This window comes from Carassius gibelio, chromosome B3 (assembly GCF_023724105.1).
Source record: "Carassius gibelio isolate Cgi1373 ecotype wild population from Czech Republic chromosome B3, carGib1.2-hapl.c, whole genome shotgun sequence".
NCBI lineage: Eukaryota > Metazoa > Chordata > Actinopteri > Cypriniformes > Cyprinidae > Carassius > Carassius gibelio.
The window spans coordinates 32,224,260-32,250,591 of NC_068398.1; the positions used below are offsets into that span (position 1 = coordinate 32,224,260).

Sequence of the window (26,332 nt, forward strand, 5' to 3'; positions counted from 1 at the left end):
TGATGTAGAATAGAATGACTGTTGCGCCTGACAGGGCGCGTATGAAAGAGAGCCCCGGCCGTGCGTGCACACTCACAGTTTTCAAACAACACGAGCGCTTCTTGCTCTCTCTCTTTCTTGTGCATATTAATCGAAATCATTAAACACGATAGATAAAGGGTGAAACACCAAAGTTTCACGCGCGCTCGCGCACTCACAGTCTTCAAACTACACGAGCGCTGTCTTGCGCTCTCTCTCTCTCCCTCGTGTATATTAACCAAAATCATTAGACACGAAAGAAAAAGGGCGGAAAGCCAAAGTTTCACGTGGAGCATTCAGAGATTTTTTTTTTCTCCATGACAGGCTGCTGGCTCCCTCCCTTTTTTTTTTTTGGAAAAGCACTCTCTGTATTAGCTTAAAGCCATCAAGTTTACATTGGTTACTGTATTCTTTCAATTGCTCTAAACAAGTATTTTGGGTGACCTTTTTTATTGAATGATGACATCACAAAGCAGCGTGTCATAAATTAAGATCAAATGTTTCAAAAAGGTTCTTTGTCTGCTTCACTGACGTGCTATGTGTCTCATGAAACAAAACTAAATCAAGGAACACTGCAAATTACACTGTATGTAATACTGTATATACAGCTGTTGATCCATGCCTACGGCAAAAAAATGATTTCGCTTTTGGTCTCTAAAACGAACCGAATGCCTCGAGTTTACAAAAAAAAAAAAAGAAGAATAAAATGGTTTAATTGTGAATAGAACGGCTTTAAATCTCCTGCTCCACTCAACATTGGTTTCTGTAGAGCTGGCAGGGTTACTTTAACTCAACAGTTCATGATAAGACTGTTAGAAATCCTGACAGACTCACAACATCCACACCAGTTTAATCTTTGCAGGGTTTTTTTTTTATTTTCTCTAATTAGATAATGGGAACAATTAAAAACAGTTCTCACTTTACACATACAAAAAATAAAAGTGATTAAAAGACAGATAGCTAAGTGTGTGCGGGACCTGTTGAAATGGATCATCAAATTATTAAGTGTAAAATTCTAATGTTTTATTTGAGGCATTAATGTGATGTAATGTAACGTAAATATGTGTTGAAAAAAATAGGCTGTCTGTGTATAACACTTATCATTTTAGTATTCAGAGTATTTCTCTCATTTTATACATTTTATGGCATAATGCAAACCTCTTTAAATGTAGGCCTATAATAATTTATAATACTGGTCAGTATTGTAGAGTAAGCACACACTAAGCACTGCTGTCACTGTAATATTTCACTGTAGTCATAGAGTTTGAAAATTGAGCTTTTCTATGGTAAATAATCATTCAAGGTTTACAATGCTACATTATTATTTGTATATGTATTGTGCGCCACCTGCTGGTCATCTCATGAACACGTGTCTGGGGTTTACACGTGGCTGTAGAAGGCTTTTTAGTCGACTACCAGCTGTATATTAATCTTTGGCCACATGTCACAAGCCAGAATCTCTGGTTTCATTATGTACACGATAACAACCAGAGTTTATGAAAATCTTCACACTGGCAGGAGTTCTCAAAATGTTCATCTTCAGTAATCTGGTGCTGCGTTTGGACGAACAGACAAACCACACAGAAAAAGCTTTGGTTTTGATAAAACATGTGTTTGTGTGGACTGGGCCTTTCAGTCTTCATCATTTGAGTCGACATCTTTTAAACAGATCTGTTTATGTTTTTAATAACATTCTTTTACATCTGTTATTGTTTGAATTTCATTCATTTTAATGGAAACACTGTTCATGTAAATTGTATAAATATTGCATACATAAAATCCCCTGAAAATTCTTTAAAATAATCAGAAATATTATTGAATATATTACATTGAGGTTATTTAAAAAGAAAAAAAAATTCATTTCAAGAACCAAACGTGACCCAAAAATGAAGAGAATCAGATCTTAATTAATTTTAAAGGAACAATAGTTCATATAAATTGTATAAATATTTCATAGTATCATAAAATGTCCTAAAAGGTCTAAAAATAATTTTAAACTATTATTGAACAAAAATGTACTGCAATAGCTTTTTATAAAAAATACAAAATGTTCATAAAGACGGTATAATTATTGCAGTGTATCATAAAATCCACTAACTTTTTGCAATAATAGTAAAACGAATATTATTGAACAAAAATAGATATAGAATGGAAAAATATTAATGTAAATTGTCTAAATATTGCATAGTATCATAAAATCCCCCAAAAATTCTCAAAAATAATATAATCAATAATAAATATTATTGAACAAAAATACATTGCATCGATTTTCCTTTAAAAAAAACATTTCATTTCAGGCTCAGAATTTAATTATTTTTAATGGAAAAATAGTTCATAAAAAATTTATAAATAATGCATACTATCATAAAATCTACTGAAAATTTCAAATAATGATTAAAGAATATTGATTGATTGAAATATTGATTTCCTTAAAAACAACAACAACAAAAAAAACTTACATTTCAAGAACCAAATGTGACCCAAAAATGAGGAGAATCAGATCATGATTCATTTTAAAGGAAAACCTGTTCATATAAATTGTATAAATATTGTATACAATCATAAAATCCCTTTAAAATTCACAATAATAGAAAATATTATTGAAAAAAAATACATACAACTTACATTTCAAGAACCAAACACGACCCAAGAATTAAGAGGCTGAAATCTTAATTAATTTGCATGGAAAAATAGGTCATATAAATTGTATAAATATTTCATAGTGCCATAAAATTTCCTAAAAATTCTAAATTATTAAAAACTATTATTGAACAATAATGTATTGCAATATTTTTTCTAAATAAATAAATAAATAAATAAATATTTATATTAAAATATTTTTCAATTAAAAAAAGTGGTTCTTAAAGACGGTATAATTTTTGCAGAGTATCATAAAATCCCCTCAAAATTTGAAATAATAGTAAAATATATATATATATATATATATATATATATATATATATATATATATATATATATATATATATATATACATATATATATAAATATATATATATATATATATTACTGAACACAAATAGATATAGAAAAAATTATAAAAAAAAAAGACACTTAAATATTAGGAAACAAAGTGTGACCCAAAAATGAAGAGTGTCGGAATTAAATTAATTTTAATGGAAAAATAGTTCATGTAAACTGTATAAATATTGCATAGTATAATAAAATCCCCTGAAAATTTGCAATAATAATCTGAAAATATTATTGAAAAAAGGCACATTGATTTTCCTTTAAATTGAAAAAAGAACATAAATTTCAAGAACCAGGTGCTTCCCCAAAATTAAGAGGCTCAAATCTTTATTACTTTTAGAGGAAAAATAGTTCATATAAATTTTATTAATATTGCATAGTATCATAAAATCCACTCAAAATTCTCTCAAATAGTCAGAAAATATTATTGAACAAAAATGTATTGCAATAGTTTATTTTTCTCTAAAAAATACAAAAATAAAAATATGATTAAAATACAAAAAGTGGTTCATAAAGACGGTATAAATGTTGCAGAGTATCATAAAATCCACAAAAAATGGGCAATAATAGTAAAATATATATATATATATATATATATATATATATATATATATATATATATATATATATATATATATATATATTACTGAACACAAATAGATATAGAAAAAATTATAAAGATAAAAAAAGACACTTAAATATTAGGAAACAAAGCGTGACCAAAAAATGAAGAGTGTCGGAATTAAATTAATTTTAATGGAAAAATAGTTCATGTAAACTGTATAAATATTGCATAGTATAATAAGATCCCATGAAAATTTGCAATAATAATCAGAAAATAATGTTGAATAAATATACATTACATAGATTTTCCTTGAAAAAAAAAAAAAAAAACTTGCATTTCAAGGACCAAGCGCGATCCAAAAATGAAGAGGCTCAGATCTTTATTACTTTCAAAGGAAAAATAGTTCATATAAATTGTATAAATATTGCATAGTATCATAAAATCCCCTGAGAATTTGCAATAATAATCAGAAAATTTATTATTGAAATAAAAAAAGGTACATTGATTTTCCTTTAAATTGAAAAAAATAAATAAATACATTTCAAGAACCAGGTGGCAGGTGCTTCCCAAAAATGAAGAGGCTCAAATCTTTATTACTTTTAAAGGAAAAATAGTTCATATAAATTGTATAAACAGTGCATAGTATCATAAAATCCCCTGAGAATTTGCAATAATAATCAGAAAATATTATTGAAAAAAAGGCACATTGATTTTCCTTTAAATTGAAAAAAAAAAAAATACATTTCAAGAACCAGGTGCTTCCCCAAAATTAAGAGGCTCAAATCTTTATTACTTTTAAAGGAAAAATAGTTAATATAAATTTTATTAATATTGCATAGTATCATAAAATCCGCTCAAAATTCTCTAAAATAGTCAGAAAATATTATTGAACAAAAATATATTACATTGATGTTCCTTGAAAACAAAAGAACTTACATTTCAAAAACCAAACGCGACCCAAAAATTAAGAGGCTGACATCTTAATTAATTTGCATGGAAAAATAGGACCTATAAATTGTATAAATATTTCATGTCATAAAATTTCTTAAAGATTATAATAAATTATTAAAAACTATTATTGAACAAAAATGTATTGCAATAGTTTTTTTTTCTCTAAAAAATACAAAAATAAAAATATGATTAAAATACAAAAAGTGGTTCATAAAGACGGTATAATTTTTGCAGAGTATCATAAAATCCACTAAAAATGTGCAATAATAGTAAATATATATATATATATATATATATATATATATATATATATATATATATATATATATATATATATATATATATATATATATATATATATTACTGAACACAAATAGATATAGAAAAAATTATAAAGATAAAAAAAAAGACACTTAAATATTAGGAAACAAAGCATGACCAAAAAATTAAGAGTCTCGGAATTAAATTAATTTTAATGGAAAAATAGTTCATGTAAACTGTATAAATATTGCATAGTATAATACAATCCCCTGAAAATCTGCAATAATAATCAGAAAATATTATTGAATAAATATACATTACATTGATCTTCCTTGAAAAAAAAAACAACAACTTGCATTTCAAGGACCAAGCGCGATCCAAAAATGAAGAGGCTCAGATCTTTATTACTTTCAAAGGAAAAATAGTTCATATAAATTGTATAAACAGTGCATAGTATCATAAAATCCCCTGAGAATTTGCAATAATAATCAGAAAATATTATTGGAAAAAAAAGGCACATTGATTTTCCTTTAAATAAATAAAAAAAAAAATACATTTCAAGAACCAGGTGGCAGGTGCTTCCCCAAAATTAAGAGGCTCAAATTTTTATTACTTTTAAAGGAAAAATAGTTGATATAAATTTTATTAATATTGCATAGTATCATAAAATCCGCTCAAAATTCTCTAAAATAGTCAGAAAATATTATTGAACAAAAATATATTACATTGATGTTCCTTGAAAACAAAAGAACTTACATTTCAAAAACCAAACGCGACCCAAAAATTAAGAGGCTGACATCTTAATTAATTTGCATGGAAAAATAGGACCTATAAATTGTATAAATATTTCATGTCATAAAATTTCTTAAAGATTATAATAAATTATTAAAAACTATTATTGAACAAAAATGTATTGCAATAGTTTTTTTTTTTCTCTAAAAAATACAAAAATAAAAATATGATTAAAATACAAAAAGTGGTTCATAAAGACGGTATAATTTTGCAGAGTATCATAAAATCCACAAAAAATGTGGAATAATAGTAAAATATATATATATATATATATATATATATATATATATATATATATATATATATATATATATATATATATATATATATATATTACTGAACACAAATAGATATAGAAAAAATTATAAAGATAAAAAAAAGACACTTAAATATTAGGAAACAAAGCATGACCAAAAAATTAAGAGTCTCGGAATTAAATTAATTTTAATGGAAAAATAGTTCATGTAAACTATATAAATATTGCATAGTATAATAAAATCCCCTGAAAATCTGCAATAATAATCAGAAAATATTATTGAATAAATATACATTACATTGATCTTCCTTGAAAAAAAAAAAAAAAAAAAAACTTGCATTTCAAGGACCAAGCGCGATCCAAAAATGAAGAGGCTCAGATCTTTATTACTTTCAAAGGAAAAATAGTTCATATAAATTGTATAAACAGTGCATAGTATCATAAAATCCCCTGAGAATTTGCAATAATAATCAGAAAATATTATTGAATAAATATACATTACATTGATCTTCCTTGAAAAAAAAAAAAAAAAACTTGCATTTCAAGGACCAAGCACGATCCAAAAATGAAGAGGCTCAGATCTTAATTAATTTGAATGGAAAAATAGTTCATGTAAATTGTATAAATATTGCATATTATCATAAAATCCCCTGAGAATTTGCAATAATAATCCGAAAATATTATTGGAAAAAAAGGCACATTGATTTTCCTTTAAATAAATAAAAAAAAAAAATACATTTCAAGAACCAGGTGGCAGGTGCTTCCCCAAAATTAAGAGGCTCAAATTTTTATTACTTTTAAAGGAAAAATAGTTCATATACATTTTATTAATATTGCATAGTATCATAAAATCCGCTCAAAATTCTCTAAAATAGTCAGAAAATATTATTGAACAAAAATATATTACATTGATGTTCCTTGAAAACAAAAGAACTTATATTTCAAAAACCAAACGCGACCCAAAAATTAAGAGGCTGACATCTTAATTAATTTGCATGGAAAAATAGGACCTATAAATTGTATAAATATTTCATGTCATAAAATTTCTTAAAGATTATAATAAATTATTAAAAACTATTATTGAACAAAAATGTATTGCAATAGTTTTTTTTTTCTCCAAAAAATACAAAAATAAAAATATGATTAAAATACAAAAAGTGGTTCATAAAGACGGTATAATTTTTGCAGAGTATCATAAAATCCACAAAAAATGTGCAATAATAGTAATATATATATATATATATATATATATATATATATATATATATATATATATATATATATATATATATTACTGAACACAAATAGATATAGAAAAAATTATAAAGATAAAAAAAAGACACTTAAATATTAGGAAACAAAGCATGACCAAAAAATTAAGAGTCTCGGAATTAAATTAATTTTAATGGAAAAATAGTTCATGTAAACTATATAAATATTGCATAGTATAATAAAATCCCCTGAAAATCTGCAATAATAATCAGAAAATATTATTGAATAAATATACATTACATTGATCTTCCTTGAAAAAAAAAAAAAAAAAAAAAACTTGCATTTCAAGGACCAAGCGCGATCCAAAAATGAAGAGGCTCAGATCTTTATTACTTTCAAAGGAAAAATAGTTCATATAAATTGTATAAACAGTGCATAGTATCATAAAATCCCCTGAGAATTTGCAATAATAATCAGAAAATATTATTGAATAAATATACATTACATTGATCTTCCTTGAAAAAAAAAAAAAAAAAAAACTTGCATTTCAAGGACCAAGCACGATCCAAAAATGAAGAGGCTCAGATCTTAATTAATTTGAATGGAAAAATAGTTCATGTAAATTGTATAAATATTGCATAGTATCATAAAATCCCCTGAGAATTTGCAATAATAATCAGAAAATATTATTGGAAAAAAAGGCACATTGATTTTCCTTTAAATAAAAAAAAAAATACATTTCAAGAACCAGGTGCTTCCCCAAAATTAAGAGGCTCAAATCTTTATTACTTTCAAAGGAAAAATAGTTCATATAAATTGTATAAACAGTGCATAGTATCATAAAATCCCCTGAGAATTTGCAATAATAATCAGAAAATATTATTGAATAAATATACATTACATTGATCTTCCTTCAAAAAAAAAAAAAAAAAACTTGCATTTCAAGGACCAAGCGCGATCCAAAAATGAAGAGGCTCAGATCTTAATTACTTTCAAAGGAAAAATAGTTCATATAAATTGTATAAACAGTGCATAGTATCATAAAATCCCCTGAGAATTTGCAATAATAATCAGAAAATATTATTGAAAAACAAGTCACATTGATTTTCCTTTAAATTGAAAAAAAAAAAAATACATTTCAAGAACCAGGTGGCAGGTGCTTCCCCAAAATTAAGAGGCTCAAATCTTTATTACTTTTAAAGGAAAAATAGTTCATATAAATTTTATTAATATTGCATAGTATCATAAAATCCGCTCAAAATTCTCTAAAATAGTCAGAAAATATTATTGAACAAAAATATATTACATTGATGTTCCTTGAAAACAAAAGAACTTATATTTCAAAAACCAAACGCGACCCAAAAATTAAGAGGCTGACATCTTAATTAATTTGCATGGAAAAATAGGACCTATAAATTGTATAAATATTTCATGTCATAAAATTTCTTAAAGATTATAATAAATTATCAAAAACTATTATTGAACAAAAATGTATTGCAATAGTTTTTTTTCTCTAAAAAATACAAAAATAAAAATATGATTAAAATACAAAAAGTGGTTCATAAAGACGGTATAAATTTTGCAGAGTATCATAAAATCCACAAAAAATGTGCAATAATAGTAAAAAAAATATATATATATATATATTACTGAACACAAATAGATATAGAAAAAATTATAAAGATAAAAAAAAGACACTTAAATATTAGGAAACAAAGCATGACCAAAAAATGAAGAGTGTCGGAATTAAATTAATTTTAATGGAAAAATAGTTCATGTAAACTATATAAATATTGCATAGTATAATACAATCCCCTGAAAATCTGCAATAATAATCAGAAAATATTATTGGAAAAAAGGCACATTGATTTTCCTTTAAATAAAAAAAAAAAAATACATTTCAAGAACCAGGTGGCAGGTGCTTCCCCAAAATTAAGAGGCTCAAATTTTTATTACTTTTAAAGGAAAAATAGTTGATATAAATTTTATTAATATTGCATAGTATCATAAAATCCGCTCAAAATTCTCTAAAATAGTGAGAAAATATTATTGAACAAAAATATATTACATTGATGTTCCTTGAAAACAAAAGAACTTATATTTCAAAAACCAAACGCGACCCAAAAATTAAGAGGCTGACATCTTAATTAATTTGCATGGAAAAATAGGACCTATAAATTGTATAAATATTTCATGTCATAAAATTTCTTAAAGATTATAATAAATTATTAAAAACTATTATTGAACAAAAATGTATTGCAATAGTTTTTTTTTTCTCTAAAAAATACAAAAATAAAAATATGATTAAAATACAAAAAGTGGTTCATAAAGACGGTATAAATTTTGCAGAGTATCATAAAATCCACAAAAAATGTGCAATAATAGTAATATATATATATATATATATATATATATATATATATATATATATATATATATATATATATATATATATTACTGAACACAAATAGATATAGAAAAAATTATAAAGATAAAAAAAGACACTTAAATATTAGGAAACAAAGCATGACCAAAAAATTAAGAGTCTCGGAATTAAATTAATTTTAATGGAAAAATAGTTCATGTAAACTATATAAATATTGCATAGTATAATAAAATCCCCTGAAAATCTGCAATAATAATCAGAAAATATTATTGAATAAATATACATTACATTGATCTTCCTTGAAAAAAAAACAAAAAAAAAACTTGCATTTCAAGGACCAAGCGCGATCCAAAAATGAAGAGGCTCAGATCTTTATTACTTTCAAAGGAAAAATAGTTCATATAAATTGTATAAACAGTGCATAGTATCATAAAATCCCCTGAGAATTTGCAATAATAATCAGAAAATATTATTGAAGAAATATACATTACATTGATCTTCCTTGAAAAAAAAAAAACAACAACTTGCATTTCAAGGACCAAGCGCGATCCAAAAATGAAGAGGCTCAGATCTTAATTAATTTGAATGGAAAAATAGTTCATGTAAATTGTATAAATATTGCATAGTATCATAAAATCCCCTGAGAATTTGCAATAATAATCAGAAAATATTATTGGAAAAAAAAGGCACATTGATTTTCCTTTAAATAAAAAAAAAAATACATTTCAAGAACCAGGTGATTCCCCAAAATTAAGAGGCTCAAATCTTTATTACTTTCAAAGGAAAAATAGTTCATATAAATTGTATAAACAGTGCATAGTATCATAAAATCCCCTGAGAATTTGCAATAATAATCAGAAAATATTATTGAATAAATATACATTACATTGATCTTCCTTAAAAAAAAAAAAAAAAAAAACTTGCATTTCAAGGACCAAGCACGATCCAAAAATGAAGAGGCTCAGATCTTAATTAATTTGAATGGAAAAATAGTTCATATAAATTGTATAAATATTGTATAGTATCATAAAATCCCCTGAGAATTTGCAATAATAATCAGAAAATATTATTGAAAAACAAGGCACATTGATTTTCCTTTAAATTGAAAAAAAAAAAAAAAATACATTTCAAGAACCAGGTGGCAGGTGCTTCCCCAAAATTAAGAGGCTCAAATCTTTATTACTTTTAAAGGAAAAATAGTTCATATACATTTTATTAATATTGCATAGTATCATAAAATCCGCTCAAAATTCTCTAAAATAGTGAGAAAATATTATTGAACAAAAATATATTACATTGATGTTCCTTGAAAACAAAAGAACTTACATTTCAAAAACCAAACGCGACCCAAAAATTAAGAGGCTGACATCTTAATTAATTTGCATGGAAAAATAGGACCTATAAATTGTATAAATATTTCATGTCATAAAATTTCTTAAAGATTATAATAAATTATTAAAAACTATTATTGAACAAAAATGTATTGCAATAGTTTTTTTTTCTCTAAAAAATACAAAAATAAAAATATGATTAAAATACAAAAAGTGGTTCATAAAGACGGTATAATTTTTGCAGAGTATCATAAAATCCACAAAAAATGTGCAATAATAGTAATATATATATATATATATATATATATATATATATATATATATATATATATATATATATATATATATATATATATATATATATATATTACTGAACACAAATAGATATAGAAAAAATTATAAAGATAAAAAAAGACACTTAAATATTAGGAAACAAAGCATGACCAAAAAATTAAGAGTCTCGGAATTAAATTAATTTTAATGGAAAAATAGTTCATGTAAACTATATAAATATTGCATAGTATAATAAAATCCCCTGAAAATCTGCAATAATAATCAGAAAATATTATTGAATAAATATACATTACATTGATCTTCCTTGAAAAAAAAAAAAAAAAAAAACTTGCATTTCAAGGACCAAGCGCGATCCAAAAATGAAGAGGCTCAGATCTTTATTACTTTCAAAGGAAAAATAGTTCATATAAATTGTATAAACAGTGCATAGTATCATAAAATCCCCTGAGAATTTGCAATAATAATCAGAAAATATTATTGAAGAAATATACATTACATTGATCTTCCTTGAAAAAAAAAAAACAACAACTTGCATTTCAAGGACCAAGCGCGATCCAAAAATGAAGAGGCTCAGATCTTAATTAATTTGAATGGAAAAATAGTTCATGTAAATTGTATAAATATTGCATAGTATCATAAAATCCCCTGAGAATTTGCAATAATAATCAGAAAATATTATTGGAAAAAAAAGGCACATTGATTTTCCTTTAAATAAAAAAAAAAATACATTTCAAGAACCAGGTGATTCCCCAAAATTAAGAGGCTCAAATCTTTATTACTTTCAAAGGAAAAATAGTTCATATAAATTGTATAAACAGTGCATAGTATCATAAAATCCCCTGAGAATTTGCAATAATAATCAGAAAATATTATTGAATAAATATACATTACATTGATCTTCCTTAAAAAAAAAAAAAAAAAAAAACTTGCATTTCAAGGACCAAGCGCGATCCAAAAATGAAGAGGCTCAGATCTTAATTAATTTGAATGGAAAAATAGTTCATATAAATTGTATAAATATTGTATAGTATCATAAAATCCCCTGAGAATTTGCAATAATAATCAGAAAATATTATTGAAAAACAAGGCACATTGATTTTCCTTTAAATTGAAAAAAAAAAAAAAAATACATTTCAAGAACCAGGTGGCAGGTGCTTCCCCAAAATTAAGAGGCTCAAATCTTTATTACTTTTAAAGGAAAAATAGTTCATATACATTTTATTAATATTGCATAGTATCATAAAATCCGCTCAAAATTCTCTAAAATAGTCAGAAAATATTATTGAACAAAAATATATTACATTGATGTTCCTTGAAAACAAAAGAACTTACATTTCAAAAACCAAACGCGACCCAAAAATTAAGAGGCTGACATCTTAATTAATTTGCATGGAAAAATAGGACCTATAAATTGTATAAATATTTCATGTCATAAAATTTCTTAAAGATTATAATAAATTATTAAAAACTATTATTGAACAAAAATGTATTGCAATAGTTTTTTTTTCTCTAAAAAATACAAAAATAAAAATATGATTAAAATACAAAAAGTGGTTCATAAAGACGGTATAATTTTTGCAGAGTATCATAAAATCCACAAAAAATGTGCAATAATAGTAATATATATATATATATATATATATATATATATATATATATATATATATATATATATATATATATATATATATATATATATATATATTACTGAACACAAATAGATATAGAAAAAATTATAAAGATAAAAAAAGACACTTAAATATTAGGAAACAAAGCATGACCAAAAAATTAAGAGTCTCGGAATTAAATTAATTTTAATGGAAAAATAGTTCATGTAAACTATATAAATATTGCATAGTATAATAAAATCCCCTGAAAATCTGCAATAATAATCAGAAAATATTATTGAATAAATATACATTACATTGATCTTCCTTGAAAAAAAAAAAAAAAAAAAACTTGCATTTCAAGGACCAAGCGCGATCCAAAAATGAAGAGGCTCAGATCTTTATTACTTTCAAAGGAAAAATAGTTCATATAAATTGTATAAACAGTGCATAGTATCATAAAATCCCCTGAGAATTTGCAATAATAATCAGAAAATATTATTGAAGAAATATACATTACATTGATCTTCCTTGAAAAAAAAAAAACAACAACTTGCATTTCAAGGACCAAGCGCGATCCAAAAATGAAGAGGCTCAGATCTTAATTAATTTGAATGGAAAAATAGTTCATGTAAATTGTATAAATATTGCATAGTATCATAAAATCCCCTGAGAATTTGCAATAATAATCAGAAAATATTATTGGAAAAAAAAGGCACATTGATTTTCCTTTAAATAAAAAAAAAAATACATTTCAAGAACCAGGTGATTCCCCAAAATTAAGAGGCTCAAATCTTTATTACTTTCAAAGGAAAAATAGTTCATATAAATTGTATAAACAGTGCATAGTATCATAAAATCCCCTGAGAATTTGCAATAATAATCAGAAAATATTATTGAATAAATATACATTACATTGATCTTCCTTAAAAAAAAAAAAAAAAAAAAACTTGCATTTCAAGGACCAAGCGCGATCCAAAAATGAAGAGGCTCAGATCTTAATTAATTTGAATGGAAAAATAGTTCATATAAATTGTATAAATATTGTATAGTATCATAAAATCCCCTGAGAATTTGCAATAATAATCAGAAAATATTATTGAAAAACAAGGCACATTGATTTTCCTTTAAATTGAAAAAAAAAAAAAAATACATTTCAAGAACCAGGTGGCAGGTGCTTCCCCAAAATTAAGAGGCTCAAATCTTTATTACTTTTAAAGGAAAAATAGTTCATATACATTTTATTAATATTGCATAGTATCATAAAATCCGCTCAAAATTCTCTAAAATAGTCAGAAAATATTATTGAACAAAAATATATTACATTGATGTTCCTTGAAAACAAAAGAACTTACATTTCAAAAACCAAACGCGACCCAAAAATTAAGAGGCTGACATCTTAATTAATTTGCATGGAAAAATAGGACCTATAAATTGTATAAATATTTCATGTCATAAAATTTCTTAAAGATTATAATAAATTATTAAAAACTATTATTGAACAAAAATGTATTGCAATAGTTTTTTTTTCTCTAAAAAATACAAAAATAAAAATATGATTAAAATACAAAAAGTGGTTCATAAAGACGGTATAATTTTTGCAGAGTATCATAAAATCCACAAAAAATGTGCAATAATAGTAATATATATATATATATATATATATATATATATATATATATATATATATTACTGAACACAAATAGATATAGAAAAAATTATAAAGATAAAAAAAAGACACTTAAATATTAGGAAACAAAGCATGACCAAAAAATTAAGAGTCTCGGAATTAAATTAATTTTAATGGAAAAATAGTTCATGTAAACTATATAAATATTGCATAGTATAATAAAATCCCCTGAAAATCTGCAATAATAATCAGAAAATATTATTGAATAAATATACATTACATTGATCTTCCTTGAAAAAAAAAAAAAAAAAAAACTTGCATTTCAAGGACCAAGCGCGATCCAAAAATGAAGAGGCTCAGATCTTTATTACTTTCAAAGGAAAAATAGTTCATATAAATTGTATAAACAGTGCATAGTATCATAAAATCCCCTGAGAATTTGCAATAATAATCAGAAAATATTATTGAAGAAATATACATTACATTGATCTTCCTTGAAAAAAAAAAAACAACAACTTGCATTTCAAGGACCAAGCGCGATCCAAAAATGAAGAGGCTCAGATCTTAATTAATTTGAATGGAAAAATAGTTCATGTAAATTGTATAAATATTGCATAGTATCATAAAATCCCCTGAGAATTTGCAATAATAATCAGAAAATATTATTGGAAAAAAAAGGCACATTGATTTTCCTTTAAATAAAAAAAAAAATACATTTCAAGAACCAGGTGATTCCCCAAAATTAAGAGGCTCAAATCTTTATTACTTTCAAAGGAAAAATAGTTCATATAAATTGTATAAACAGTGCATAGTATCATAAAATCCCCTGAGAATTTGCAATAATAATCAGAAAATATTATTGAATAAATATACATTACATTGATCTTCCTTAAAAAAAAAAAAAAAAAAACTTGCATTTCAAGGACCAAGCACGATCCAAAAATGAAGAGGCTCAGATCTTAATTAATTTGAATGGAAAAATAGTTCATATAAATTGTATAAATATTGTATAGTATCATAAAATCCCCTGAGAATTTGCAATAATAATCAGAAAATATTATTGAAAAACAAGGCACATTGATTTTCCTTTAAATTGAAAAAAAAAAAAAAATACATTTCAAGAACCAGGTGGCAGGTGCTTCCCCAAAATTAAGAGGCTCAAATCTTTATTACTTTTAAAGGAAAAATAGTTCATATACATTTTATTAATATTGCATAGTATCATAAAATCCGCTCAAAATTCTCTAAAATAGTGAGAAAATATTATTGAACAAAAATATATTACATTGATGTTCCTTGAAAACAAAAGAACTTACATTTCAAAAACCAAACGCGACCCAAAAATTAAGAGGCTGACATCTTAATTAATTTGCATGGAAAAATAGGACCTATAAATTGTATAAATATTTCATGTCATAAAATTTCTTAAAGATTATAATAAATTATTAAAAACTATTATTGAACAAAAATGTATTGCAATAGTTTTTTTTCTCTAAAAAATACAAAAATAAAAATATGATTAAAATACAAAAAGTGGTTCATAAAGACGGTATAATTTTTGCAGAGTATCATAAAATCCACAAAAAATGTGCAATAATAGTAATATATATATATATATATATATATATATATATATATATATATATATATATATATATATATATATATATATATTACTGAACACAAATAGATATAGAAAAAATTATAAAGATAAAAAAAGACACTTAAATATTAGGAAACAAAGCATGACCAAAAAATTAAGAGTCTCGGAATTAAATTAATTTTAATGGAAAAATAGTTCATGTAAACTATATAAATATTGCATAGTATAATAAAATCCCCTGAAAATCTGCAATAATAATCAGAAAATATTATTGAATAAATATACATTACATTGATCTTCCTTGAAAAAAAAAAAAAAAAAAAACTTGCATTTCAAGGACCAAGCGCGATCCAAAAATGAAGAGGCTCAGATCTTTATTACTTTCAAAGGAAAAATAGTTCATATAAATTGTATAAACAGTGCATAGTATCATAAAATCCCCTGAGAATTTGCAATAATAATCAGAAAATATTATTGAAGAAATATACATTACATTGATCTTCCTTGAAAAAAAAAAAACAACAACTTGCATTTCAAGGACCAAGCGCGATCCAAAAATGAAGAGGCTCAGATCTTAATTAATTTGAATGGAAAAATAGTTCATGTAAATTGTATAAATATTGCATAGTATCATAAAATCCCCTGAGAATTTGCAATAATAATCAGAAAATATTATTGGAAAAAAAAGGCACATTGATTTTCCTTTAAATAAAAAAAAAAATACATTTCAAGAACCAGGTGATTCCCCAAAATTAAGAGGCTCAAATCTTTATTACTTTCAAAGGAAAAATAGTTCATATAAATTGTATAAACAGTGCATAGTATCATAAAATCCCCTGAGAATTTGCAATAATAATCAGAAAATATTATTGAATAAATATACATTACATTGATCTTCCTTAAAAAAAAAAAAAAAAAAAAAACTTGCATTTCAAGGACCAAGCGCGATCCAAAAATGAAGAGGCTCAGATCTTAATTAATTTGAATGGAAAAATAGTTCATATAAATTGTATAAATATTGTATAGTATCATAAAATCCCCTGAGAATTTGCAATAATAATCAGAAAATATTATTGAAAAACAAGGCACATTGATTTTCCTTTAAATTGAAAAAAAAAAAAAAATACATTTCAAGAACCAGGTGGCAGGTGCTTCCCCAAAATTAAGAGGCTCAAATCTTTATTACTTTTAAAGGAAAAATAGTTCATATACATTTTATTAATATTGCATAGTATCATAAAATCCGCTCAAAATTCTCTAAAATAGTCAGAAAATATTATTGAACAAAAATATATTACATTGATGTTCCTTGAAAACAAAAGAACTTACATTTCAAAAACCAAACGCGACCCAAAAATTAAGAGGCTGACATCTTAATTAATTTGCATGGAAAAATAGGACCTATAAATTGTATAAATATTTCATGTCATAAAATTTCTTAAAGATTATAATAAATTATTAAAAACTATTATTGAACAAAAATGTATTGCAATAGTTTTTTTTTCTCTAAAAAATACAAAAATAAAAATATGATTAAAATACAAAAAGTGGTTCATAAAGACGGTATAATTTTTGCAGAGTATCATAAAATCCACAAAAAATGTGCAATAATAGTAATATATATATATATATATATATATATATATATATATATATATATATATATATATATATATATATATATATATATATATATTTTATTTTATTTTATTTTTTTTTTGAACACAAATAGATATAGAAAAAATTATAAAGATAAAAAAAAGACACTTAAATATTAGGAAACAAAGCATGACCAAAAAATTAAGAGTCTCGGAATTAAATTAATTTTAATGGAAAAATAGTTCATGTAAACTATATAAATATTGCATAGTATAATAAAATCCCCTGAAAATCTGCAATAATAATCAGAAAATATTATTGAATAAATATACATTACATTGATCTTCCTTGAAAAAAAAAAAAAAAAAAAAACTTGCATTTCAAGGACCAAGCGCGATCCAAAAATGAAGAGGCTCAGATCTTTATTACTTTCAAAGGAAAAATAGTTCATATAAATTGTATAAACAGTGCATAGTATCATAAAATCCCCTGAGAATTTGCAATAATAATCAGAAAATATTATTGAAGAAATATACATTACATTGATCTTCCTTGAAAAAAAAAAAACAACAACTTGCATTTCAAGGACCAAGCGCGATCCAAAAATGAAGAGGCTCAGATCTTAATTAATTTGAATGGAAAAATAGTTCATGTAAATTGTATAAATATTGCATAGTATCATAAAATCCCCTGAGAATTTGCAATAATAATCAGAAAATATTATTGGAAAAAAAAGGCACATTGATTTTCCTTTAAATAAAAAAAAAAATACATTTCAAGAACCAGGTGATTCCCCAAAATTAAGAGGCTCAAATCTTTATTACTTTCAAAGGAAAAATAGTTCATATAAATTGTATAAACAGTGCATAGTATCATAAAATCCCCTGAGAATTTGCAATAATAATCAGAAAATATTATTGAATAAATATACATTACATTGATCTTCCTTAAAAAAAAAAAAAAAAAAAAACTTGCATTTCAAGGACCAAGCGCGATCCAAAAATGAAGAGGCTCAGATCTTAATTAATTTGAATGGAAAAATAGTTCATATAAATTGTATAAATATTGTATAGTATCATAAAATCCCCTGAGAATTTGCAATAATAATCAGAAAATATTATTGAAAAACAAGGCACATTGATTTTCCTTTAAATTGAAAAAAAAAAAAAAATACATTTCAAGAACCAGGTGGCAGGTGCTTCCCCAAAATTAAGAGGCTCAAATCTTTATTACTTTTAAAGGAAAAATAGTTCATATACATTTTATTAATATTGCATAGTATCATAAAATCCGCTCAAAATTCTCTAAAATAGTCAGAAAATATTATTGAACAAAAATATATTACATTGATGTTCCTTGAAAACAAAAGAACTTACATTTCAAAAACCAAACGCGACCCAAAAATTAAGAGGCTGACATCTTAATTAATTTGCATGGAAAAATAGGACCTATAAATTGTATAAATATTTCATGTCATAAAATTTCTTAAAGATTATAATAAATTATTAAAAACTATTATTGAACAAAAATGTATTGCAATAGTTTTTTTTTCTCTAAAAAATACAAAAATAAAAATATGATTAAAATACAAAAAGTGGTTCATAAAGACGGTATAATTTTTGCAGAGTATCATAAAATCCACAAAAAATGTGCAATAATAGTAATATATATATATATTTTATTTTATTTTATTTTTTTTTTGAACACAAATAGATATAGAAAAAATTATAAAGATAAAAAAAAGACACTTAAATATTAGGAAACAAAGCGTGACCAAAAAATGAAGAGTGTCGGAATTAAATTAATTTTAATGGAAAAATAGTTCATGTAAACTGTATAAATATTGCATAGTATAATACAATCCCCTGAAAATCTGCAATAATAATCAGAAAATATTATTGAATAAATATACATTACATCTTCCTTGAAAAAATACAAATAAAAACAAACCAAGAACCAAGCAGGAACCAAAGCTTAGAGCTCAATTAAATCTAATGGGGAAAAAATGCATATAAAAAATAAATAAATAAAACACCAACATTATTTTAAGATACTTTTTAATATTTATTTAGTTTTATGAGGCTTTTTTCCCCATTAAAACTAATTACGTTTTGAGTTTCATAATGTTTGGATCACACTTTTTATCATTGTAATATTTATTCAAAATGACATGCATTCTAAATTATTAACTAGAATTGTGAAGGAATTTTATTAGATTTATTTAAGATTTCATTTATTATTTTATTATTCTATTTATCCAATTTTTATGAGCAATCGTTTCCATCATAATGAATAAGTTCTGCTCCTCTTTATCTCTGTGTAACACTTGATGATGTTTTTCTCTTTCTCTCTTTCTCTCTTCTGAGATTTCTGTCGATCAGAAATAAAGACTCAACAAACACTAAATATTATTTTCATAAATCTGTTTAATCTTAGTCCTTCTGTACCATATTTGCAAAACAAACATCCTTTGATGCAGCTGTTGTGTGTGTGTGTGTGTGTGTGTGTGTGTGTGTGTGTGTGTGTGTGTGTGTGTGTGTGTGTGTGTGTGTGTGTGTGTGTGTGTGTGTGTGTTTTCTAGTGTGGATCATGGAGGAGAGATCATGATGACAGCAGGACCTCAGAAATGTAAGTCACACACACACACACACACACACACACACACACACACACACACACAGACACAGTTTTGTTGTTTGTAGTTGAGTTGTAAATGTGTGTGTTGTAATGTGTGTGTGTTGTGTTCAGACGCCTGTGATCTCACACTGGATCCAAACACAGCATACACTCGACTCGTTCTGTCTGAGGAGAACAGAAAGGTGACGAATGTCAATGAGTATCAGTCGTATCCTGATCATCCCGACAGATTTGATTATTATCGTCAGGTTCTGTGTTCAGAGAGTCTGACTGGACGCTGTTACTGGGAGACTGAATGGAGCGGAGAATATGTTTATATATCAGTGTGTTATAAAGAAATCAAGAGGAAAGGATCGAGTAATGACTGTTGGTTTGGATGTAATGAGAACTCCTGGAGTCTGAGATGCTCTGATCAAGGATTCACTGCTCGTCACAATAATAAAGACACTCGTATCTCTGTTTCTCCAGACTCCTGTAAGAGAGTCGCAGTGTTTCTGGACGAGTCGAGCGGCTCTCTGTCCTTCTACAGCGTCTCTGACACACACACACTCACACACTTACACACATTCACACACACATTCACTCAACCTCTACTCGCTGGATTTAACCTTCCTTATACAAACTCTTCAGTGTCTCTGTGTCACACTAAACACTAAACACACACACACACATTCACACACACCCTCACACACACTCACACACTTACACACATTCACACACACATTCACTCGACCTCTACTCGCTGGATTTAACCTTGATCCAGACTCTTCAGTGTCTCTGTGTCACACTAAACACTGAACACACACACACACACACACTCACAGATATACTAGTGTTAGTGTGAAATCATATTTACACTGCCGTGTCATATTTCTCTGGCTGTATTTTCAGGAGTTCATGTCATTTTATTGTAATAGAGTTCAGAATAAAATTACTGTATCTTCTTCATTCTTCTTCTTCTTCATGTTTGAAATCATCTTTCAGAAGCACTTCTGGAGAAAAGAGTTTAACTGAACTTTAGACTGTGTTTGAATTAGTTTTGACTCCTGAAACACAAACATTATTAACCCTTTAAACATCTTCATTTTTGGTCTCATTTCGTATCTTCACACTTAAAAATGGGACTTGAGCCTTGACATATATATATATATATATAATTTTTTTTTTTTTCATTCTTTAAAATTTTAATGAGATTTTATATGTAATATCTATACACTTTCTATGACCTATTTTTTCCTCTCATTTAAATTTATTAAACTCTGATAAAACTCGTGGGGTCAATACAATACATTTTGTTCAATAACATTGTTTACTTATTATTTAGAATATCGATGAGATTTTGTTGATATTTATGCAATATCTATAAAATTGTTATTAGCTATTTTTCTCAATAAAATGTATTAATAATATATTCTCGTTAAATAATATTCGTTGTTTATTATTTATAATTCTGAGGAGACTTTATGATATTATGTAATATCTATACACTTTTTATGAGCTATTTTCCCCCATTAAAATTTCTTAAAGTCTACGCCCTTTTCCTTTTTTTCAGGAAAATCTATATAATATGTTTTGGTTTAATACTATTTTCAGATTTTTATTCAGAGTTTTATGATACTATCAAATATTTATAAAATGTTTATGAGTCACATCCCCCCCCCATATTAAAATTATTTTTTCATTTTTATTTATATTTATTTTTTTATTTTATTTATTTTTGTACATTAAAATTAAACTCTTCTTGGTTTTTGGATCACACTTGTTATGTCTGCAGTTAAAACTGAATGAAGTCTTGAAAGTAACTTACACTAATCAGGTGTTACTGTGTTATAGGTGTTATTTTTCAACTCTTTATTATATCAAAATAAAAAAATTCACAAGTCAAGAGAAAACATTTTCCTTGGATAAATGCTGAACTTGTAGGTCTTTTTTAACCGAGAGACGAGGCCTGAGCTAAATTCCTAAAGACAGAACAAATGAAGACTGGGAATCTTATAGGAGTTAAAGAAATGTATCAAAGACTTTGAATCATAAGGCTAAAAAAATATTTTAAAGATTGTTTATCTAATAACTTAAACTCTTCATTATTATAAGGAAGAGGGCACTAGTACAGATCTTCTGCACAGAATTTCCACAAAAACACAAGTGAGGAAGTAAATAGTGATGGGAAGTTCGGATCATTTTACCGACTCTGACTTTTGAGTCGCGTTCAGCAAAATGAACGAATCTTTGTTCGAGTCTTTTTTTTTTTTCATTTTAGCAAAATGTAATTAAAATGTAATGTGTTACTTCCCCAGCAAATCTAGTGCCTATGCAAACGTTGATCACACTACAAACAATACAAAACTAAAATGCAATAATGAACAGAAAAGATAAATTCATTGTTTACCTGGGTCTTCAGTCTGTGACCTCACCTCTTGTCTGACAAGTCTTCGGGTTCAAGTCATGCCTTAATCTCGTGGCAGACCCATGCGCTACCAATGCAGTCCGAGCCGGAAAGAGAAATGATTAGTTCATGAGTCTTCGGGTCGAGTCGTTCCTGAATCACTTAACATGCTTATATCACTCCCGAGATGACTCGTTCTTCCCGAGTCACATTCAAAATGAATGAATCGTTAAAGAACGACACATCACTAGAAGAAAAAAGAAACACCAGATACTAGCACATGCAACACGATCATCAGACAGCATCAAAACTGTAACGTTATGGAATAAAATATTGACCGATGAATAGATAATAACTGCAGTCATGGGGTGTCGATCGATTCCATTAACGTTTTGATTATCCAGTTCATAGTCTTTTTTCAGCTTTTGGTTCAAAATGTTATTTCTTTATTTTTGTTTACAAGCAGATACTCTGTTGTTTCTTTGGATGTTTTAAATGTTCAGATGTTCATATTCAACAACATATATACAAATTAAAACCTATATATGTGTGTGTGTGTGTGTGTGTGTGTGTGTGTGTGTGTGTGTGTGTGTTTCTTTCTTTCTTTTTTTTTTTTTAAATTATATATCAATGATATTCACTGTTTGCAACTTAGCATACATTTCAAATATATTTTATATTTGAATTGTATGCTAAGTTGCAAACAGTGAAGATATATCATTGATATATAATTAAAAAAAATAAAGAAAGTTTTGAAAAAAAGAAAGAAACTGATATGGGCACAAAAGAATGCAGTTTAAATACCAACATATTTTGATTTATTTTAATGCATTGGAAATAAGTAACAATATATTGTCACATGCTATAAAAAAATAATAATAATAATCTGAACTTTTATTGGAGTCTTGGTACGTTGACCAGATATGCAGAGATTACTTTCTGGGCTAAAATAAAAGAAAATAAAATGATACTCTTCTTTTAGTCAGAGGTCCCAGATCTCTCTTGTTTGGATAAGCAGCTGACCAAGTCTGTGTTAGAAATTATAATTTCCAGATATAAGCATTACCCTATTAGTAATCGAATGATAATGATAATAATAATAGTAATAACAGTAATAATAATAATAATGATATTGGGACATATAACCTATAACATCATATGCATGAAATTATAAAAACAACAACAGCAACAACAAAAAACATACTTGAAGGTATAGTTTAAAATAATATGTCATCTTTTACCCACCCTCATGTCATCCCTAAACTCTATGAATTTCTGTAGAACATAATATAATGTTTTTGTCCAATACAATCACCAAAACATTTTCAGAATATCTTCCTTTGTGTTCTACAGAAGTAATAAAGTTTAAATCGAATAAAAAGTAAACAATGGCAGAATGTACATGTTTTGTTGAACTATCCATTTAAGTCTTACAGTGTCAATGAATTGAGGAGAGATATTGTCAGAGAGGTCAGTTGGTACATTGGAATAGAGTCTAAGCTTGCTTTGATTTCATTCTAAAGTAAAAACTTTACCAAGTAACACAAAGAAAAAAAAATCAATTGGAGTAAGAATTGCAGTTGGAAAGTCTAGACATGTTCATTCTAATCAACAAAATTACAAAAATCCAGAGTATTTTAAAACTCTACAAGTACACACTGCTGTACTTTACTAACATGGCTGTATGTCACAACATTTTCAAGCCTTGTTTCCAGTATTCATATGTCCACCATTCTGGAGATGAGCTGGTCTTACGCAGCTGAATGTGAGACAAATCGTATTCTTTGAGAGTAAACCAGATCGGTGAAGTACAGCACCAGGTTGGCACAAGTGAACACGGCGATCACCAGCTTGCTGTCCCATGGGCACTTTCCTCTCGGACAGTCTTTTGGTCGCCCCGGGGTGCCATACTTCTTATCAAAACTAAAAACCGGCCAGACCACAGCAGCACTCAGATACAGCAGCATTGCAAGAAAGGTGTAGATGACCACAAAGCGGTCAAAAGGGAAGCGCAGTGAAGACGTTCTCCCCGAGACAGTCAGGGCCACCACCACCACAGTTACAGCGAAGCACAGGCTGTAGACCACCACGCAGTACTGAGTAGGGATGTGGCGGTTATATTCACTGTCATTGGCCAGAGCGCCGAAGATGATGCAGGCTATGAAGGCTTGGACCACCTTGAGCAGACCTGACACAGTGGCCATGTAGCCGACCACGTGGCCCGGCTTGGCCCGTGTGATAAACACCTCGGCCCCGTAGGCGAAGCAGCAGACGCTGGAGCAGACGGTGACGGCGATGCGATAGTTGCGCACCTCGCAGCCCTCGGATGCGCACTCGGACCTGAGGAAGTAGACGGGGTAGACTATCGAAGCCGTGACATACATGAGAGTGGCCAACATGGAGAAGGCCACAGTGAAGTTGTCCCAGGAGATGGGCATACACCCGTGTAGCCTCGTCACGTCCAGAGTGAAGACCACCAGTGTGACGGCAAAGCAGAAACACCAGACGAACATGCAGTAGGTCCCGTAGGTGGCACTGAAACCTGCACTGTGGGCCACCAAGGCCATGGTGGTGCAACCTAGAAGCAGCTGGCACATCCGGGCAGCGCCGACTCCAGACAGTACTGCTGCCCTGTTTAGATAATGGCCTCCTTTGGGGTCCATGGGAAGCTTTGGGTGGACCTCGGTGAATCAGATGAGTGTCACTGCACTTCCACGGCCCAATCCACAAACCTTGCCCTTTGCCTGCCTCTTTATTTAGCCAGCCTTAATGACAAACCTCCTTTACTGCTTCCCAGCTCTGCTTTATAATTACTGGAGAGTGTGTAGGATCGGATTACAGTAAAAACTCTGTATGGTGTCTCTGTGAAGAGGAATTTGAAGACAAAAGACTATAGCAAAAGCAATAGAATGACCAAAAGAGAATTGGCTGTTAAATTCAAATCATTGCTGTTATTTACATAAAGTTCCCAATTCCAGTCAATGGCTCTCTAGGACACCTTACAGCTTGAGTCTTTACATAGTCACCTAATCCTCGCAGGTCTTGTTCTGTGGTATTCGTCAGCTGATGGTGACCTCAAGAAGTTCCACACAAGTCAACCTTTAAGATGCTGCTTTAGCCAAAGTATCTCTTCTTATCAAGATTAGCAAGATCCAGTAAATATTCCACATGCGATGGAATCCGGTTTCTTCTTCTCCAGTTTCTTCAAACTTTCTTCTTCTTTTAACACTGATTACCTTCTCTGATTTCTTACTCTCACTAGCACGGTTTCCACTCTCACACACACTGGCGAGCGCTGGGCTTTGAGTTGAAGTGTACTTGGGAAAGTGTTTTAATGAGTGCGTTTTGCCGAGCTCAGGGCCAGGAGCTCCACCAGCCCTATAAATAGAGCCCTATATTCCACTGTGGAATGGGGTGGGAATCCAAATGTCTGCGTCAAGCAACAGGGCAGGGAGTCTTGTTTCATATGGTTGCAAACTGTGTGTGTATGTGTGTGAGCTATTTAGGGACTGTTACAAGGAGTAGGCCATGGCACATCTATCAGGCTCAAAGAAAAAAGTGCAATGTAATGGCGCCAGATTAAGAGCAGATGAAAAATGGCTTGTCAGTTTCTCTCTTTATTTTCTTTAGTGATAATTATTTTTGTATTTTTCTGAATTTCTTAATTTTTTTAATTAATAAGTAGATTTTCATAGTTTCTTAAAGGGGTCATTGGATACAAAATTCACTTTGACATGTCATTTGAACATAAATGTGTGTTGGCTGTGTGTGTACACATCCACCCTATAATGATAAAAATCCACCCTGTGTTTTTTA

General features: G+C 27.4%; 2 protein-coding genes and 1 long non-coding RNA gene across 6 annotated transcripts in view; 1 reads left to right on the top strand and 2 right to left on the bottom strand.

Annotated features, from left to right (window-relative positions):
* LOC127953121 (NACHT, LRR and PYD domains-containing protein 3) overlaps positions 1-21,076 on the top strand; it is a 53,050-nt gene extending 31,974 nt beyond the window's left edge. For all 3 annotated transcript variants that reach the window (XM_052552060.1, XM_052552061.1, XM_052552059.1), the window contains 2 exons: positions 20,075-20,121; positions 20,242-21,076. In XM_052552060.1, coding sequence (XP_052408020.1) covers positions 20,075-20,121; positions 20,242-20,786 — 592 coding nt within the window. In that variant the 3' untranslated portion in view covers positions 20,787-21,076. The remainder of the gene's footprint in view (positions 1-20,074; positions 20,122-20,241) is intronic.
* On the bottom strand, positions 17,654-18,109 carry LOC127953192 (uncharacterized). Its single transcript, XR_008153116.1, has 2 exons — positions 18,065-18,109; positions 17,654-17,865 (listed from the first exon to the last, which is right to left on the bottom strand). It is a non-coding gene; the product is annotated as an uncharacterized LOC127953192 (long non-coding RNA).
* A 2,248-nt stretch (positions 21,077-23,324) lies between the features above and the next one.
* LOC127953158 (myeloid-associated differentiation marker-like protein 2) lies at positions 23,325-25,913 on the bottom strand. Of its 2 annotated transcripts, none has more exons than XM_052552140.1 (2): positions 25,543-25,913; positions 23,325-25,378 (listed from the first exon to the last, which is right to left on the bottom strand). In XM_052552140.1, the coding sequence occupies exon 2, from the start codon at positions 25,177-25,179 to the stop codon at positions 24,268-24,270; it is 912 nt and encodes a 303-aa protein (XP_052408100.1). In that variant the 5' UTR covers positions 25,180-25,378; positions 25,543-25,913; the 3' UTR covers positions 23,325-24,267. The 2 variants fall into 2 exon arrangements, with proteins under 2 accessions (XP_052408100.1, XP_052408099.1); XM_052552139.1 differs by having other exon boundaries at positions 25,476-25,913.
* Positions 25,914-26,332: the final 419 nt, after the last annotated feature.